This window comes from Euleptes europaea, chromosome 6 (assembly GCF_029931775.1).
Source record: "Euleptes europaea isolate rEulEur1 chromosome 6, rEulEur1.hap1, whole genome shotgun sequence".
Lineage (NCBI taxonomy): Eukaryota > Metazoa > Chordata > Lepidosauria > Squamata > Sphaerodactylidae > Euleptes > Euleptes europaea.
The window spans coordinates 57,843,559-57,861,091 of NC_079317.1; the positions used below are offsets into that span (position 1 = coordinate 57,843,559).

At 39.2% G+C, this 17,533-nt stretch overlaps 1 protein-coding gene across 16 annotated transcripts in view; it reads right to left on the reverse strand.

Moving 5' to 3' along the window:
• Positions 1-17,533, reverse strand: part of GPHN (gephyrin) — a 321,466-nt gene that overhangs the window by 43,044 nt on the left and 260,889 nt on the right. For all 16 annotated transcript variants that reach the window (XM_056850804.1, XM_056850798.1, XM_056850801.1 and 13 more), the window contains 2 exons: positions 8,593-8,635; positions 2,702-2,839 (listed from right to left, as the gene is read on the reverse strand). In XM_056850804.1, coding sequence (XP_056706782.1) covers positions 2,702-2,839; positions 8,593-8,635 — 181 coding nt within the window. The remainder of the gene's footprint in view (positions 1-2,701; positions 2,840-8,592; positions 8,636-17,533) is intronic.

The window sequence follows — 17,533 nt, forward strand, 5'->3', positions numbered from 1 at the left end:
CCAAGGCAAATGCCAGCATGCTTGCTGCAATTTTGAACACAATTGTGATCGCTGTTTTGGGCCTCACCTTAGGTCCTCCTGCCCTCGGGGCCATGGCAACTCCCATCCCTTTCAGAACAGCTGACCCTCCACCACAGCTAGCAGCAGGAAGGAAGGGGGGGAAGGCATCTCCCCCTAAGTGGCAGGATGTTTCCGTACAGAGGCTGGAGCTCCACATGGTATTGCACAGTCCAAAAATGACCAGAAGGGGTGGGGGCCTGTGTGTGCCTTCAGCATCTGGACATTTCTGTCAGACAGGCAGCCCTCTTTCAGGTGGATGGCGTGCACCTCTCAGGGGTCAGTATGTTTGGCTTCACAGCATCCATGACAGCTTGCTTCCTTGGGTGTAGTCATAGGAGTGTTGGTGGGAGCTGGGCTGTCGCCAATCTGGCAGTTTGGGCACTGGGCCGGATCCAATTTTGTGGGGAGGTTGCACCTGTGTGCCTGTCTCCCCTGGTCTGGGGACCCCTATAAGGGGTCTTGAGGGTGGGACTGTTCTGCATTATGCCCAGCTTGGGGGCTGGCAGCCAGCTCTAACCCTCAGGTGGCAAGGGAACCACGTAGTGGCATACACCCATGAGGGAACCTGGGACTCTCCATCCCACATTGCTCCCCCAGATCTTTTGGCTACTGACTCTGGCTGACCCAGACCACACTTCGTCTGTGCCTTCAGATCTTGGCTGCATTATTTGGGCTCAAGTAGGAAATGGACAGAAGCCAGCTATGACTTGGCGGTGGAGAACCTGGTGGGGTCCAACCCAAGATCTGACTTGTATTTACTCATCTCTGCTCTCTTAAAACATTTTTTTGCCAGAAAAAATATTTATTGTTTTAGCTCGTTGAATTATCCGATATTATTTATGTGGATTCATTCCTGAATGCTCACTTAAAAGTTGGTTTACACAACACTTTTTTTACATGAATATTCCTGACCTTCCCTGAAACAGTTACCACATTTCTTGTGAAGGAAAATGTAGTATGTTAATTTGAAGACCATAGGAACCAACAACATGGCAGAAGCATTAACATAGTCAGGGAATTACTCTATAACATATCTAACCTGACAGCTTGTATACTGTGTATTTCCATGCAAGGTCAGGATCAATTGCATGGAAGATACAGTATATAAACTTGCCCAAAATATTTATACTAGATAGTTCAAAAGACGCCATCTTGCTAATGCTGGAACACTACTCAATAATTCAGCTGATTTCCATTAATTAATTTTTCGGGCTATGGCAACAATTCTGATTATAGCCCGCCACGTTTGTTACCATTTTTCTTCTCTGAATGCGTCAGGTCACATGGCAGCATTATATGTTTGTAAGGAAAGAACTACTTTTGAACTAGCCAAGATATGTAGTCCCTTTATGGAATAACCCAGTTTAGAAGATCAAGTGTGAAGCATAGCAGCTCTGAGCTGTGAACTAAGACATCCCTGGATCTAAAGTAAATCTCTACCACAAACTCACTAGGTGGCCTTAGGGAAGCCTCTCTTTTTCAGCCTCATCATTCTTATCTACTGTACAATGATAATAGATCGACTGTATAGAGTGCTTGTGAAGTTTTCTATAAGATCATTTTGAACACATAAAATCACAGAATCATCGGATATTACTGCACCAAGGGTTCATAATGTTTCACAAAATGTTTTATCCCTGTTTGTTCACACCCAGAACATCCTGTTTGGTAGTGAAAACATTTCTCAAACGTTTAATCGCCATGTTTTCAGAAAACACTTCTATGACGATTTACTTTATGTTTTCCTGACAGCTTTCCTGGAGGTGCGAATAGCACAAAGACGCTTTATTTATCAACAACTCTCCCGCGTACACTTCTGACTATTTCCCAGTGCCACCTTGTTTCCCCAAAACTCCTCCCCCAACTTCTGTCTTCTTCCTCTCTAATCCAACCCCCTGCTCAATGCAGGATCAGCCTAGAGCATCCATGACAAGTGTTTGTCCAGCCTCTGTTTAAATGAGGGGAGCTCAAAACTTCCCTAGCTAGCTGATTCCATTGTTGAACAACTCTTACTGTAAATTTTTTCCCTAATATCCAGCCAGTAACTTTCTGCCTGCAATTTAAACCCATTATTGTGAGTCCTAGCCTCTGCTGCCAACAGGAACAGCTCCCCGCCCTCCTCTAAGTGATAGCCCTTCAAATACTTAAAGAGAGCAATCATGTCCCTCCTCAACCTCCTCTTTTCCAAACTAAGCATTCCCAACTCCCTCCGCTTTTCCTCATAGGGCTTGGTTTCCAGGCCCTGCATCATCCTTGTCGCTCTCCTCTGCACCTGCTCCATTCTGTCCACATCCTTTTTAAAGTGAGGCCTCCAGAACTGCACACAATACTCCAAGTGGGCCCGGCCAATGCAGTGTACAGCGGAACTATGACATCTGGCAATTTGGATGTTATGCCTCTGTTGATACACCCAAAGATCGCATTGGCTTTTTTTGTCATTGCATCACACTGGCTGCTCATGTTTAACTTACGGTGCACCTGCACCCCAAGACTTTGTTCACACACACTGCTACCCAGAAGTGTATCCCCCATCCAGTATGCATGTCCCTCATACGCTATGTATTATGACAAAGTAATCAAACAAAACTCCAACTGTCCTCCCTTTCCTTCCTCTCCAGAAGTCCAAGATTATATGATATACCTCGATAATTGATTATTTCTGTTCCGAGCACTGGAGTCATTTCCAGTACTGTAATGAAGGCTTTGTCCATAGATGTTAATGGAAATGGAGACATACGGTGTCTTCTTGCCACTTTTGTAATGTCTACAGCACTATGACCTGCAGAGGATAAATATGATAGTTAGACAATATCCTTTGGTATTTTTCTTAGATACTGTGATATACACAGGGCTCCTCCCTCCCCCAACAGAGCAATCACACATTGACATTATAGCACAAGCATTTCTGGTACAACCTAATGTGGAATGCAAAGAGTGGTTAAGAATAAGTTGGACCTAGGAATTAAAATATATAGCACTCAAGAAAATACATAGGCAAAATTAGAAACAGCATGTAATCAGCAGAATTGGAAATGTTAATTCGCTAAACTACTGTTCTAATGAAAATTTCATTAGTGGTTTTATTGACTACCACAATGTATTTGTTGATCTATAAAACAAACAAGACAGAACATCTATATTATACCTCCTAGAAAGTTTCATCCTTGTACAGAACTGAGACAGATATGTCCGAGAGCCCATAACAGTTTAATTGCACATAAGCAACTGGACTTCATGTACTAAGTTTCTCAAAGCTTTCCCATTGCACAAATATGACAGGAGACCCTGAAATGCCTATGCCTGAAGGATTTCACCTCAAGGATAGCAAATGAGAGCCAGCAATTTTATTATCTTTACAAGCACAAAACTAAATAAGTGTGAGCTGGCTGAAGTACAAATTGGAACTAGGAAAAATTCAGAGTGTGCCAAGGTTAACTTGAGATTGTCATTTTGAATCAATACTACTTCATCTTTATTTAGAGAGCATAAAAATTGTCTTGTCATAGTTACATATTTCTGACAAGGTCTAATGTGAATTCCTTGTACCCAACCTTAACTCTGATACTAGTATTATTTATGTCATGGCCCCTATTTATGTCATAGCCCCTATTATAAGCTCAGTTATGACCACAGGAATGGGCTTTTGACTTGTTTCTGTATCAGGTTTACTCCTTAACTGTGTGAATAAATTTGAGATTCAAGTGAATTATATGGTTGCTAAACTCTTCAGTTTCAATAAACATGGGATAATGATGTTTATAACACTTTGGATTACTAGTTTATACACTGGTTATCATTAATATAACATATGTTAGCCAATGATCTTCATGGATTCTTAATTTTATGCATTAGTATAGTACAAATGCCCTGACCTAGATAGCCCAGGCTAGCCCACTCATCAGATCTTGGAAACTAAGCAGGTTTGGCCCTGGTTACCATATGGAAGGGAGACCACCAAAGAAATCCAGGGTCGCTATGCAGAGGCAGGCAATGGCAAACTACCTCTAACTGCCTTGAAAACCCTGTGGGGTCACCACAGTCAGCTGTGACTTGATGGCAAAAAATAAAGTGCAAATAACCGTATTAAAATTATTGTTTTCTTTTGAGATGCATTCATACTACCATTGTGGTTCATTCAAATTCAAGAATAACTCAGTAACAAAATCCTTACAAATGTAAAAAGGAAACACCTACATAGCCATATACATATCAATGAAATAAGCATTTTCTCACAGCATTGATAGAATTATCAAACTAAACTAAATCTATCTACACACACACACACACACTTACATACATACTTTGGATTGCCCTACTAACCACGCTTCTTGCCTCTAGCCCTTGTTATCTGCCTGCTCCAGCACAACAGATATTCTCATCCTCAAGGCTCTGCAGATCTCAAGCAACTCATTTTTCAATCATACAAAGCAAGTAGAAGTACCGCCCATTCATGAGCTGAAAGTTGTTTGAAAGTTGTTTGGAGGCGCGCAAGGGCCCACGCTGACGTCCACACCACTTGCACCAGTGCCTGGGCCACTTGCACCGCTGCGACCAGCATGGACACCGGCGTTGGGCTGTGGATGCCAGCCTCTCAGTGCTGCCGTGGCAGCGAGGCCCTGGGACACAGTGGGCTGTCCCTGAGATGCCATGTGCTGTCATTCCCCAGGGCATTCTGGGGGCAGAGCCGCCTTTAGGCAGCCTCCTAACTGCCTTTCAGGCCGGGAAAGCCCCCTTTGCTCTTACGCCACCTTTTTAGGTGGCGTAGCTTTATGGAACACTATGGAGTGGTTTCACGGGGCTTGCAAGTAAGGGCAGCTTTCTGCCTCCGGGGCGGGGGGCTGAATCCTCCTTTGGAGGTGGCGCGGCTGTGCTGGCTCCAACCACCAGCACAGCCCCCCCTCAGGAATAGACTTTACGTCTACTGACTTATTTGTATATGCTGCTTTTTAATGAAATTCTCAGAATGGCTTGAAGTGTGTGTGTGTAAAATGCCGTCAAGTAGCAGCCGACTTATGGCGACCCCTTTTTGGGGGGAGACCACCAAGGAATACCAGGGTTGCTGTGCAGAGGAAGGCTTGAAGTACAAATGTTAAAAATACATCATTATCATCAGGACACTCAGGCAGTGGGAGTAGGAATGGTGACAGAAGAAGCTTAAACAAATGCCTTCTAGTTATCATCAAATGCCTTCCAATACTTCTAATAATTTTTAAAAAACACACACCGTACCCCTGATAAATACTCTAATATGTTGGATGTTAGGATTTAAGAAAATACATGAGTTTTGGAAGAACATTTTCCTAAAAGGAAAAGAATGCTGATGATCTACACTTGTTAATTTCCACATATTTTCAAATCAGTAAGTTGTTTGGGGCATTATTTATGAAATTAGGTCCCATGGCTGATTAAAACAAGGCCAAAGAGTATGTTTACTTGATTCCTGCCTGAACGTAGCTGAGAACAGTATGGGAATGAAAACTCCCCAAATAATCTACATATACCAAATTGCTGAACTTGCTGTCTTTTCAAATATATATTCATTATTGACTAACCCCAGGAAAATGAAAATTCTGAAAGTAAAAATCAAGATTATCAATGGGAAAAGAAAGCTACATATTTTTAAAACCTTCTATTGTGTAATAGCTAGCAAGGGAAACAATGGTTACAAGGATGACAGCTCTGTGGGACTCTATCCTGCATGTGCTCACAAGTTTAAGTCACAGCCTAAAATCTATGTTGGAGAGGAAATGTCACAGTGAAGGGAAAATGGTCATAATTTTGTCCTATGCTATTCCCACCAACCTAAACTACTCCAACTTACAGTAACAAACCTATGTCAGCAGCAACATTAAAATTATAAACAATCTGTTGTTGAGATGGGAGAAAAATATGCTTATCAGGGTAGATTGAACAGGTCAAGGAATGAGAAATGACTCTCAAAGACCTCTGCAGGTGAAGGGGTAAAAGAGTGATGGGAAATAATGGATTGGATCCTACAGATCTGTTGCACTAATGGCAGTGCCTTCATCCAGCACAAGAGGTTTTTCTTCCATTGGTAGAATGCTTCCTGAACTAGGAAAAAGTGTTCATCAGCAGAACATCTATGGGACCAACCCAATTCCTTTTATTCTTCCTCAGTTCTGTTCCTTTAATATAGAAAGGGGCAGTGGGTCATGGCATTCTGCCATTATTATACTTCCAGATATCCCAAAGTATGTGAATCTGCTCCAAAAGTTCCTTATTTAGCTTTGAGATTTCCTGCTGCATGGCACAGAAAGCAGGGATAGGACTTCCTTCCTTCTCCATCTTTATCTGTAATGCCACTTCCTCTTTCTGTTAGTTTAAAACTCTCTAGGGACAGCTGCTATTGCTACACTAATATTAGAGGAGACATCTTATATAGGGGACAAAGTCTTCAAACATAAGCACTCAAAACTAGTGGTACATTCTCATATGTATAAGGCAAATTTCATGAACAGAATGCAGCAATAACCTAGGATATTTCTCACAGGTTTGTCCAAAGAAATTCTCTGTGACATAACCTTTCTCACACACAGAGATGGCCTCACAAGAACATATTAAAAGGTATATATATAAGTGGGAAATGGTAGTGAGACTTATTTTTAACTTTACACAAGCTCTGGAAATTTCACAGGAGCAATGAGTATTGATAAGGGGCCTATAGTAGAAGTGGCATCTGTGGGTCAGTTTTCTTCCAGTCTGGCACAGGCTACTCCCAAGTGTTGGCTTGTTTTGCTCCGACTACATGGATTTCAAGAACAGGCTATGTTCAGCCCAAAGCAGAGAGGAACCTCGATCTCCTAGGGATATTCCTCATGGTTGTACCAAGCACAAGGTTGTTCCAGTCTCTAGTCCTTTTATTTAAGGAGATAAGGTAACCGAGCAAGCAATATTTTACTGATTGCTTGGTAGGGTGTACCCCTGTCCTGTCCCTACATCTTCTGGCCAATGAATGCAAAGTCACAGGGCTAAATTATTTTGAAAATGTTTGTTCTGCTTTTATACACAAACAGCAGAAAGTGATGTACAAAAAATACAATTAAAATAACAAAATATAAATAAAATGCAGAAAACCTCAAAAAGATGTTTTTAAAAAGAAACAAAATTGTAGGGAAAACCTACATTACACAGCAAGCACAAATATAAAGAACACCAGTAGGATTTATTTATCTAAGGCAGTCAGGATAGCTGGGTAGTATTTCTTTTTGAATTTTACCAAAACAATTTGATTCACTTTCAACCTATTTATTAATTTAAAACATTTCGATGCCACCTCTCCACCCAGTTCAGAGTTCCCAAGGCAGCAAATATTTTAAAAAATCAAAAATGAAAACCTTTCAAATGTTAAAAAGCATTTAAAATACAAATATATTTAAAACATGACAGACAGATAGATAAGAAAACTAGTCCATTTAGTCCAGCACACTGTCTCAAACAGTGGCTAACCAGTTTGTCTGAAGGGTTAAAGACAGGGCATAGAGAACAAAGCCTTCCTCTGATCTTGCCTGGGTTACTGCCTCTGAATGTGGAGGTTTCCTTTAGTCACGATGCCTAGTAGCCATGATATACCTATCCTCCATGAATCAATCTAACCCCCCTCTAAAGCTGTCTGTGCCTCTGGCGATCACTACATCCTCTGGCAATGAATTCCACATTTTCATGACTCATTGTGTAAAGAAGTATTTTATTTTGTCCATCTTGAATCTACTGCCCATCAACTTCACTCGGTGCTCTCAAGCGCTAGTATTTTGGAAGAGGGAGAAAAAGGTCTCTCTGTGCACTCTCTCTACCCTTTGCATAATTTTATAAACCTCTATCATGTTCCCCGCTAGTCATCTTTTGTCCAAACTGAAAAGTCCCGGACTCTTCAGCAATTCTTTTGGAAGTCTGACTCTCTTGTGTTTCTCGTTCAGTTTCCTTTTAACTATTCCCCTCATTTTTGTAAAGTTTCCTTTTGTAAAGTTCCTGTTTTACATTGACTTACTATAGTTCACTTGGTGTACCCTTAGGTCTGGCTTACAGACCTGATTTCCATCCCAAAAGCTCAGACAACAAAGTGCTATTCTGAGCAAATCACGGTATGGCAAGAAAGAAAGTACTTTATTCCTCGCAGTTGTGGCCTTGCCTCACCTTCTCAAAAATAATTTCTGGATGTGAGAACAAATGGGCATTTGCCTATATTTTGCTTAATTTATTTAGCTTTTTGTAGCAGTGGAGAGGGGCTGAAAGTATGTGGAGCACTGAAGCTGTGCTCCTGAACAGTGGGAATGTTATTTAGCCACACCTCAGTGTTTTGAGATTTTATCAGCTATTTCATATATATGTTCAAGTATATTTTCCAGACAAATAAGAGCAGAAATAAACAAATAAATAAAAACTGAATTCTGCTTCTGGAACCACATTTTGTGTATGTTTCACTGTGCTTGCATGGACTATCAAAAGATACACAGCTAGATGTTACAATTAAAATGGGAATTATATTCTACTAATAGCCAAGAATGCAATACTTACTGGCTCTGAGGATGTTCTCCTTACTGCTGCACCTGGATTGGACCTGTAGAGAGAAGTACAGAACCGATGAGTCAGAACAAACAACAATACAAGGAACCATGGAAATATAATGGGCAAGCTCCTGGGACTTGGAGATAGAGGGTCTGTATACCTTACCAGTTGCATATGACACACATTTATGCAAGTGATTCTTGGATGACAGCCTGAATCACATGTAAACACTAAAATATAAACTAGACCTACAGGACAATTTTTGGTAACATTCAAAAATGCATTTTGAACTTCAATGACAAATTCTAACTTCATTGCTCTATAATAGGGAGAGAACAGAACCTAAATCTAGTTCTCTGTTACTTCAATCCACAAATAGTAAAATATAGTCACAATATTAAAGATACTCATTATAGCCATGTGAAAAATCAACATGAGGTTTTGGTTCTGTAGCCCTTTTATCTTACCATTCAATCAATTACTTTTCTTTGGAGATAAAATAATTAAAATTGTTCAGATGTTAAAGATTACTTTGAGAAAACAGTATGCCTAACATGCCCTGACTGTGTAATTTCCAACCAAGATGCCTGCATAATAATGGCGCCTACTTCATCTATAATGTGATTTTCTACTACTGTATAGAAAACCACAAATGGCATGAGTTCGTACAGTATCTGTATAAAACAAGAAGCTGTTTTAGATCCAGACTGGCTGTTTAAACAGGTGCTCTTGAGAAACGTGTGGTGGATGCCCTGAAAACAATGTTTTCATAATGAGTAGATAATGCATGGATATCATGTATGTGTGTGTGTACAATTAGTGGCAGCATTTACTTTCCTGTTTGAAAGCATTCTATTTTTTATACTTGTCTGAAGTAATTTACACTAGTGAACTTGTATCTTACACCAGTGGTTCTCAACCTGGGGCCATATAGCGCCCCAGGATATTCCAAGGGGGCCACTTGTGAAAATTGGGTAAATGGGGGGCCACGGCACGAGACTATGGGGCCACAGAGGGAAGTGAGTAGTGAAGAAAACAGAAACACATGAAAACCTAACACATGACTTTCTTCATTGCACTTCTATGCATTATTTCCAACTGTAGATTTTTGTATTGCTGTAATCTTGTGCAACAGTGGTAGAGGCTTTGTTCTCCCTTGTATGTGAACATTGTTGTTTATTAGCATGTTGTATTCCCTTTTTGTGGTGTATTTTTTGTAAATTTCAGTTTTCCAATAAGAACTGCATACGTGCATTTTGTGTGGCTGTTTATGATTCTTTGTTCCTTGGCTATTTCAAACAAAACATTTAAATAGCTACTTTTCTAGGACGGGGGGCCACAGGAAGGGAACAAGGTTGGAAGGGGGCCACAGTCGGAAAAAGGTTGAGAACCACTGTCTTACACTACTAAACAAACTAGTAAACATATACTAGTAAACTAGACATTATATGGTGACATATGTAATTACTTTAGATCTAACGTTGACTTGGTTTCGTGTGGCTAATAGGATAAGTTTTCATTTGCTTGTCGCTAACCATTCAGAATATAGCTAAAGGGAAACAGTATATTAATTTTTAGCCCTATATGTACCTAACAAACGGAACCACTGATTACATTTCCATCCTAGGGCCAATAAGTAAAACATTTGCAAAGTTAAGATATTCATCCCATTCCTAACCACAATGCAATGGAAACAGCCAATTTCTCAGTGTTCACTAACAGGGCTCTGAATTCATGGAGACACCATATATGTTAAGAGTTCTCTGTGTGTTTGAATATGTATGAATAGCTGAATGAGAATAACAATTTTCGTATGACACATTAAAGACACCATTTGCCTTTCAAAATTGGTTACTTCTGAATAGGAATGAAAGAAAGAAAGCATTCTTCAGATTAAAATTCCATACAGTATTTGAAGGTTTACCTGTAAAGGAAGCATATTTCATATGGGGATTATGGAACGGGCAAAGATAGAACCCGTAACTCTGTCATTAGAGTTACTTTCAGGAACACTGCCATTATTTACATATGTCCAAATAATAATTAATTATATGTCCAAATGATAATAATTTATTTTAAAACCTCTTTCTTCTGTTCCACAGTAGCTTGCCCCAAACACATACCAACAGCACTGGAGTTTACAGAATTAACATAATCTATTTATTGCAATGGGGTAACTTATGACAATAATGTTGCAACTTAGAGTGGCTTATGGTTGCCCTTCCCTGAAAACCCCCCCCGTCATATCTAAATAACAAAAACAAGCCCCCCATCACTACAGTTATATGTAAATTAAAACATTAACAATGCTACATTTTGTCCCAGAATAGTTCCCCCCCCCCGGATTAATTAATCAAAGTAGCATAAATTCTAATAGAAGAGGAAATTGTTTGCTTGCGACTAATGTAAAACAATTCTGGACCAAAAAGATAAAATGATGCATGTGTGCGCAATATGTGTATGAAAGAGAGAGAGAGAGAGATCTTCGAAGAGGTAATATGCAAAAGAAAGGGACATTTTAAGTACACAGGGTATTGTTTGGAAATGATGCTATTTCTCATATGTGGGAAAAAATGGGCAATTTGCAAAAGTAACCAAACCACGGAGACTTAAATAAAAAAATGTACAAGAACAAAACACAAATACAGAGGTGCATGAGGAAATAACCAATCAACAGGGCACAAATAAGGGGGGAAAGATGTTAACTAAGACAATACTAAGAAAGAAAAATGGAAGTCAAGAGAATCTGCAACGAAGTGTAGAAACAGAAGGCCCCCAAAACCATAACGCAAAGCAATGTTTGCGAATGGAAAACAGCTCCTTTGAGCAGTAATAGTTACTCTTGAGTTGTAGCCTTTATTCCTCCTGAGTTCATCTTTAAGCCCTTCCAATTTATAGTGGAGCTAGCGCATGGACAAAAACAAGAAATTTATAATGAACAAAGTGTCTGGGATTTATAGGTTGACTTCTGTAATTTTAAAAAGGCTATCTTGAAAAGAAGGCAGCAAAAACCAGTTTCAAAAGTAGCGTTTGAGAGGAATTTTGTGAATGGATACAAGGACAAATCCATGGAATGCGTTGAGGACTTCTCTGTACTCAAGTTTACAGTTTATCCTTTATACAATTAATAAACAAGTATAATGTGGCATTATTTTATCACTCTAAAAATAGCAGGGCTACAAAACGACCCAAGAATGAAATCACCCTCAATCTAGATTTGACCAGTTATTATCTGCAGCTATAGATCCTGTACATAAACCCTGAAGCTAGTAAGGAAATCATAGTTAGTTAGTGCTTCCATCTCATGTATAAATATATGTCCTACGTTTAATGTAATTTCAAATGGGCTTGTTCAAAGTTATTTTAAATTTCAAAAGAATTCATGTTTTTGCAATACAGACATCTCTTTATTAAGGACAGGAAGCAGAACTATATTGCACTCTTTCCCCCATGCTTCTCCATATCATATGATATAAAGCCTTTAAATTTTTTTACCTCTATATCCCCATTCTTACTACAGAGGCTCTATTTGGGTGACACGGGTCTTTTATGCATGGCTGTTTCACTCGCTGTCACCCCTCCGACAACTTAGGTCTTTGCGTTGATTATGCAAGCCGTTTCCGACTGTCAGAGGTTGCCTCGCTGTCCCTCTACGTTTCCCCACATTTTGAAGAGTGAAACAGCCATGCATAAAAGACCACAGAGAAACACAAAAAACAGAAACAAGAAGAACTTGCACTTCTGGCACTCTTTGCTTCTTCAAACATCTGAAGTCACTCTCAGGCCTGACTCACATGATACCAGAATATCATCTGAGCTCCTGTGCCTTGCTGTTTCTCACACCATTCTGGTCATGCTTAAAGAGAAGTGGTTATGTGGACAGCCTAACAGATTAGGTTACTTCTCATGCCAATGTCTATATTAGAGTGCAAACATATGGCAACAGATTTTGTTCTTCATTTTAATCCATCACACCTTTAGACTGGGGCAATGCTCTGCTATTCTTCATTTTGTGACATTAGGTGATGTATATTTTGCAACCATGGCAATTCCAGTTCACTCGCAAGTTGCTTGAAAGAAAGTAATTTGTATGTATTCTGTAGAACAATTTCAGACAATGTGGTTCTGTGTTTATCTTCCTTTTGGTTACAGCTCAGCTAGGCAAAAGATACTTTGCAATAGGAATTGCATGCATATTATGCCGCTGTCTTTATTGTTTTGGAGGTTATTTGTAGGTCTTCGCATATTTATATTGTGAATGGTAACATTTCTTCCCACAAAAATGAGCAGTAAGCCATAAGTGAAATAGAGCATTTAAATTAAATCAGACAGAACGGTGAATAAAAACATAATCAACCACACCAAACAACTTCACAGTGTAAGAAAAAGCAGATAGGAACCTTGAACATATGACTATAATCTTTAGAAAAGATTCAAGAAATTACTTACCTTTGATAATCATAATATTAGCACACAGTATAAAGTCAGCTCTTCATTATGGGAAGTACAATTAAAAGTGAAGAGTCAAGATAAAATGAATTGCTACACAAAGATGAAGAGTTTCCAACCCAAGATGAAAAGCAAACTCTTATGAAGAACATTTCAAATCATGTTTAATACAGTAAGTAGAACACTGACATCAAAACACAGTTTTGCCACTGACAGAGAAAAGTGATTTTTAAAAAGGATTAGTGGAAAGCTAACCCATAATATATATAATTTATGGAAAAGCTTATCAGTTATCATCACAGAGGCATGCAGTATGTGGAACCACCAGTAGAAACCAAATTAGTAGACATATACACACACAAAGTGTGGACTTAGGTACAGGAAAGGGTAATGGATTAGCTTAGCACGTAAGCTATAATGAAGGAAGCAGGATAAGCAAAGCACAGCAGCAACTATGAAGTGAGAGCTATTTTCTTCTGTCTTATAAATGTCATATTTATGTAAGGCTTTGTAAGCAGGATATTCTTCAATACTGCATAAACCTCAGGTTGTGGCTTTGCATTAATACAGAGCGCTCATTTATCATCTTAAGAACTACAACAAGATGTTTTAGTCTTATACAATGTTCTTTGGCTTTTTCAACAGATACTGAACTGCACAGAAAGTACAGATCCTAAAATTTATCCCTGAAATATGGTATCTTCATCATTCACTTGCAATCAGATGGTATCTAGCCTCCACTCACTTTTTAGTACATATTGATTCTCATGATCACTGATGACTAGCATCTAAGATTGGCTTTGGGAATTGCCAATATAGTGCTGCCAACTGAAGACGTAGCGACTTTTTCAGTCAGCTGGCAATTCCATAATGTAACACTTGAAGGGGAACATGCACAGACTGTACACATATTTTTGAGTTTTATGAGAAACACTGCCAGAGGGAAAGCAACATACATTCAGCTTGTGACACTGCTTTGGTAATGTCTGAAGCCACTTTCAAGCTGAAGGCATTAAAAAACAAAACATGAAGCCCATGATAAATATATTTAATTTGTAGAGAAGATGCATACACTTTTGTGTTGGTTCTTGCAGTATGGACGATTTTTCTCATATACAGTATATTAAAATATACTACTTTTTTTGCATATTTTCAGACATGGATGCTACTTGCCAGACTATATGTGTTAATTAAAAATTAAAAGTTGTACCATCAGAAATTCCCCTAGATTTCCCCTAGAAATCCTTAGTCTCTGAAACAAGTATTTACTTCACTTCAGTCCCTTATGTTTCAGAAGTGTATGTTTTTGTGAACTGTTGTCAGGAACTTTTAAACAATGCAGTCCTGTGATTTGCAAAATCATTATAGATTCTATAACTATTAGAATGTTATCATTTTTTCCTTTCTTGCCCTTCCAACAAATAGTTGTGAAGCAGAAAAAAATGTTCTGACACTGAAGACAAGCAAATAGGTTCATATTGATTTGGGGTGTCAGATGGCATTTTGCATGCTCACTGAAGAGATTACTTAATCTAGCCATTTTGCCTACTGAAAAATCCCTTGAAAAAATCCATTTCAGAACATAACAAACTGGATGCAGGAGGTTCCCCCGTTTCTTTCACAATATGCTTCACTGAGGTACATGACAGACATGGCAGGCAGATTTCCAGCCCCCCCCCCATAAAATCTTAATACACAACTTTTAAATAATTTGTACTTTACAAAAATTACTGATACATCTCCTGTTCAAGAAAGACAAAAACAGCCCTTTAATCCATAGAGATGCTACTTCACTGAACTAAGGTTGTCTTTCTGTCACTATTTTTCCACATATTGTTACTAAAGAAAAAAGTGGTCTTAATTCCATTTCAGTACTAAATCACATTGTTGCATAGCAGTTATTTACACACAGTGTCAGTGTGTCCTGCTTCTAAACAGGCATCAAGAACAGACCTGTTCTTTCCCATTAATAAGGTGATTCCAAGAAAGATAAAAACAGAATATAAAGACATTTCAGAAAGTAAAAAAGTTCACACAACTGAATTCAGTTGTTCATGCAACAAATAATAGGAGAAAAGTGATAAAACAGTAACTGTCGGATAGTCAGGAAAATAAAATAAAATAAACGAAACGTATATTATCATTGGTTCTTGCAGGTTATCCGGGCTGTGTAACCGTGGTCGTGGTATTTTCTTTCCTGATGTTTCGCCAGCAGCTGTGGCAGGCATCTGAAGATGCCTGCCACAGCTGCTGGCGAAACGTCAGGAAAGAAAATACCAAGACCACGGTTACACAGACACTAACCATTTCTTGTGGCTGGAATCTGAAATCTTAGTAAGTCAGGTTTGTTTGCTTTTAGGATGAGCGTTCTTGCATAGAGTACCATTTTGCATTTTAATGGATTTTGGCAACTATTTCCTCTGAGTCTGATCACACTGCTTCTTCCCCCTGGCCTTCTAGAATCTCTTCCCTGAGTATGAAAACAAGGTGGGGAGCTTTTAGCTGCCCCTTTCTCTATTTTCTGGGGCAGCATGAGGCCCTAGGCAACTATAGGGTGCTGGCCTAACATTTGGCATTCAAGCAGTTACAAGAAAGGAATGGGCAAATTATATTGTCCTTCCTTCCATATCCAGCTGTACATTTTTGGCTCTTTATAAAATAAATCCCTTTATTTCATCTAGATAGATTACAGATTGCACTACTAATGAGAAGAAGAAGAAACACAGAGATAACAATGAGATGAAAAATGGACTCTCACACAAAACATGACATATTTTCAGAAGAAAGAGAAAACCCTCCTAACAACCCAGTTAAAGAAGTGTCAGTAATCAGTCCTATTCCAAATCCAGCAGTAAATGGTTGTCTATTTTTTAAAATCAGTATAGATTAAAACTTTCAGACTGAGCTATTGTTAAAGCGACCGCATAAATATTAGCAAATTATATTAACAGTTAACTGGCAGTTCATGATGGATTACAGTATCTTTTTTAAAAAAGCAGGTGTACAGCTATTGCTTCAATAATGGGGAAGAGGAGTGTGTGGAATTAGACCCAGCAATGCCTATATTACAAAGGCAGCATAAGTAAGACATGTCTTAGCTTGGACAAATAGACCAGCTGATAACTGGGCTCAGGATGGCTAGATCTATAAACCTCTTGCTACAGAAAAAGATCTAGAAGTAATGAAGTCATATGAAGAAGTTGGAAGAAGAATAAAAATCAGTAACTGAGAAATGGGGTGAAATATGAGGACATATTCCAATATCACATTAAGTTCATCACAGCAAGCTAACTCTCATAAAGTTATGAGTAGGTAGTACACAACACCCCTGCTGAGAAAGTAGACCTTTTGAAAAGGCCTTCATTGGAGAGATTGTGGAAAGGCAGAACATTTCAAATAAAAATGTTTATATGTTAAATCATTCTGCCTTACCCTGGACAAATAGGCCAGCTGACAACTGGGCTCAAGATGGATATATCTATAAACTTCTTGCTACAGAAAAAGATCTATAAAAAATGAAGTCATATGAAGAAGTTGGAAGAAGAACAAAAATCAGTAACTGAGAAGTTGGATGAAGAACAAAAACCAGTAACTGAGAAATGGGGTGAAATATGAGGACATATTCCAACATCACATTAAATGCATCTCTACAAACTAACTTTCATAAAGTTATGAGTAGGTAGTACACAACACCCTGCTGAGAAAGTAGACCCTTTGAGAAGGTTTTCATTGGAGAGATTGTGGAAAGCAGAACATTTTATATAAAAATGTTTAAATGTTAAATCATTCTGGCAACTAGTTAATGAATGCATAGGGAAATTATAGATCATAAGTTGCTAATGGAACTGTAGCTACTTCTGTTAAATGGGGGGATGGAAAGAAGTCCCTTTCTATCCATTATTCCATCGCTTATTAAGAAGCTGGCAGCTTGCTGGGTGAACTTGGGCCAGTCACACTCGCTAAGCCTAATCTACATCACATTCTAGCTGTATCTGAAGAAGTGAGCTGTGGCTCACGAAAACTCATACCCTGCCAGAAAATATTTTTGTTAGTCTTTAAGGTGCTACTGGACTCTTGCTCTTTTCTACTACTACATCACAGGGCTTTTGTTAGGATAAAGTTGAGGGGATGAGAATGATGTAAGATGCTTTGGGTCCTACTGGGGACACAGGAGGGGTCAGAATCCATGACTCCATGGCAGAGTCAGAATCAATCTGGGTCTCCCGGATCCTACTCTAACCACTATACCCTGGTGACGCTTGTATGAGGACTAAAGGGGCGGGAGCGGGCGGGCGCACGCGCGCGTGGGCGGGCTGTGGCTCAGTGGTAGAGCATCTGCTTGGCATTCAGAAGGTCCCAGGTTCAATCCCGGTATCACCAGTTAAAGGGACTAGGCAAGCAGGTGATGTGAAAGACCTCTGCCTGAGACCCTGGAGAGCCGCTGCTGGTCTGAGTAGACAATACTGACTTTGATGGACCAAGGGTCTAATTCAGTATAAGG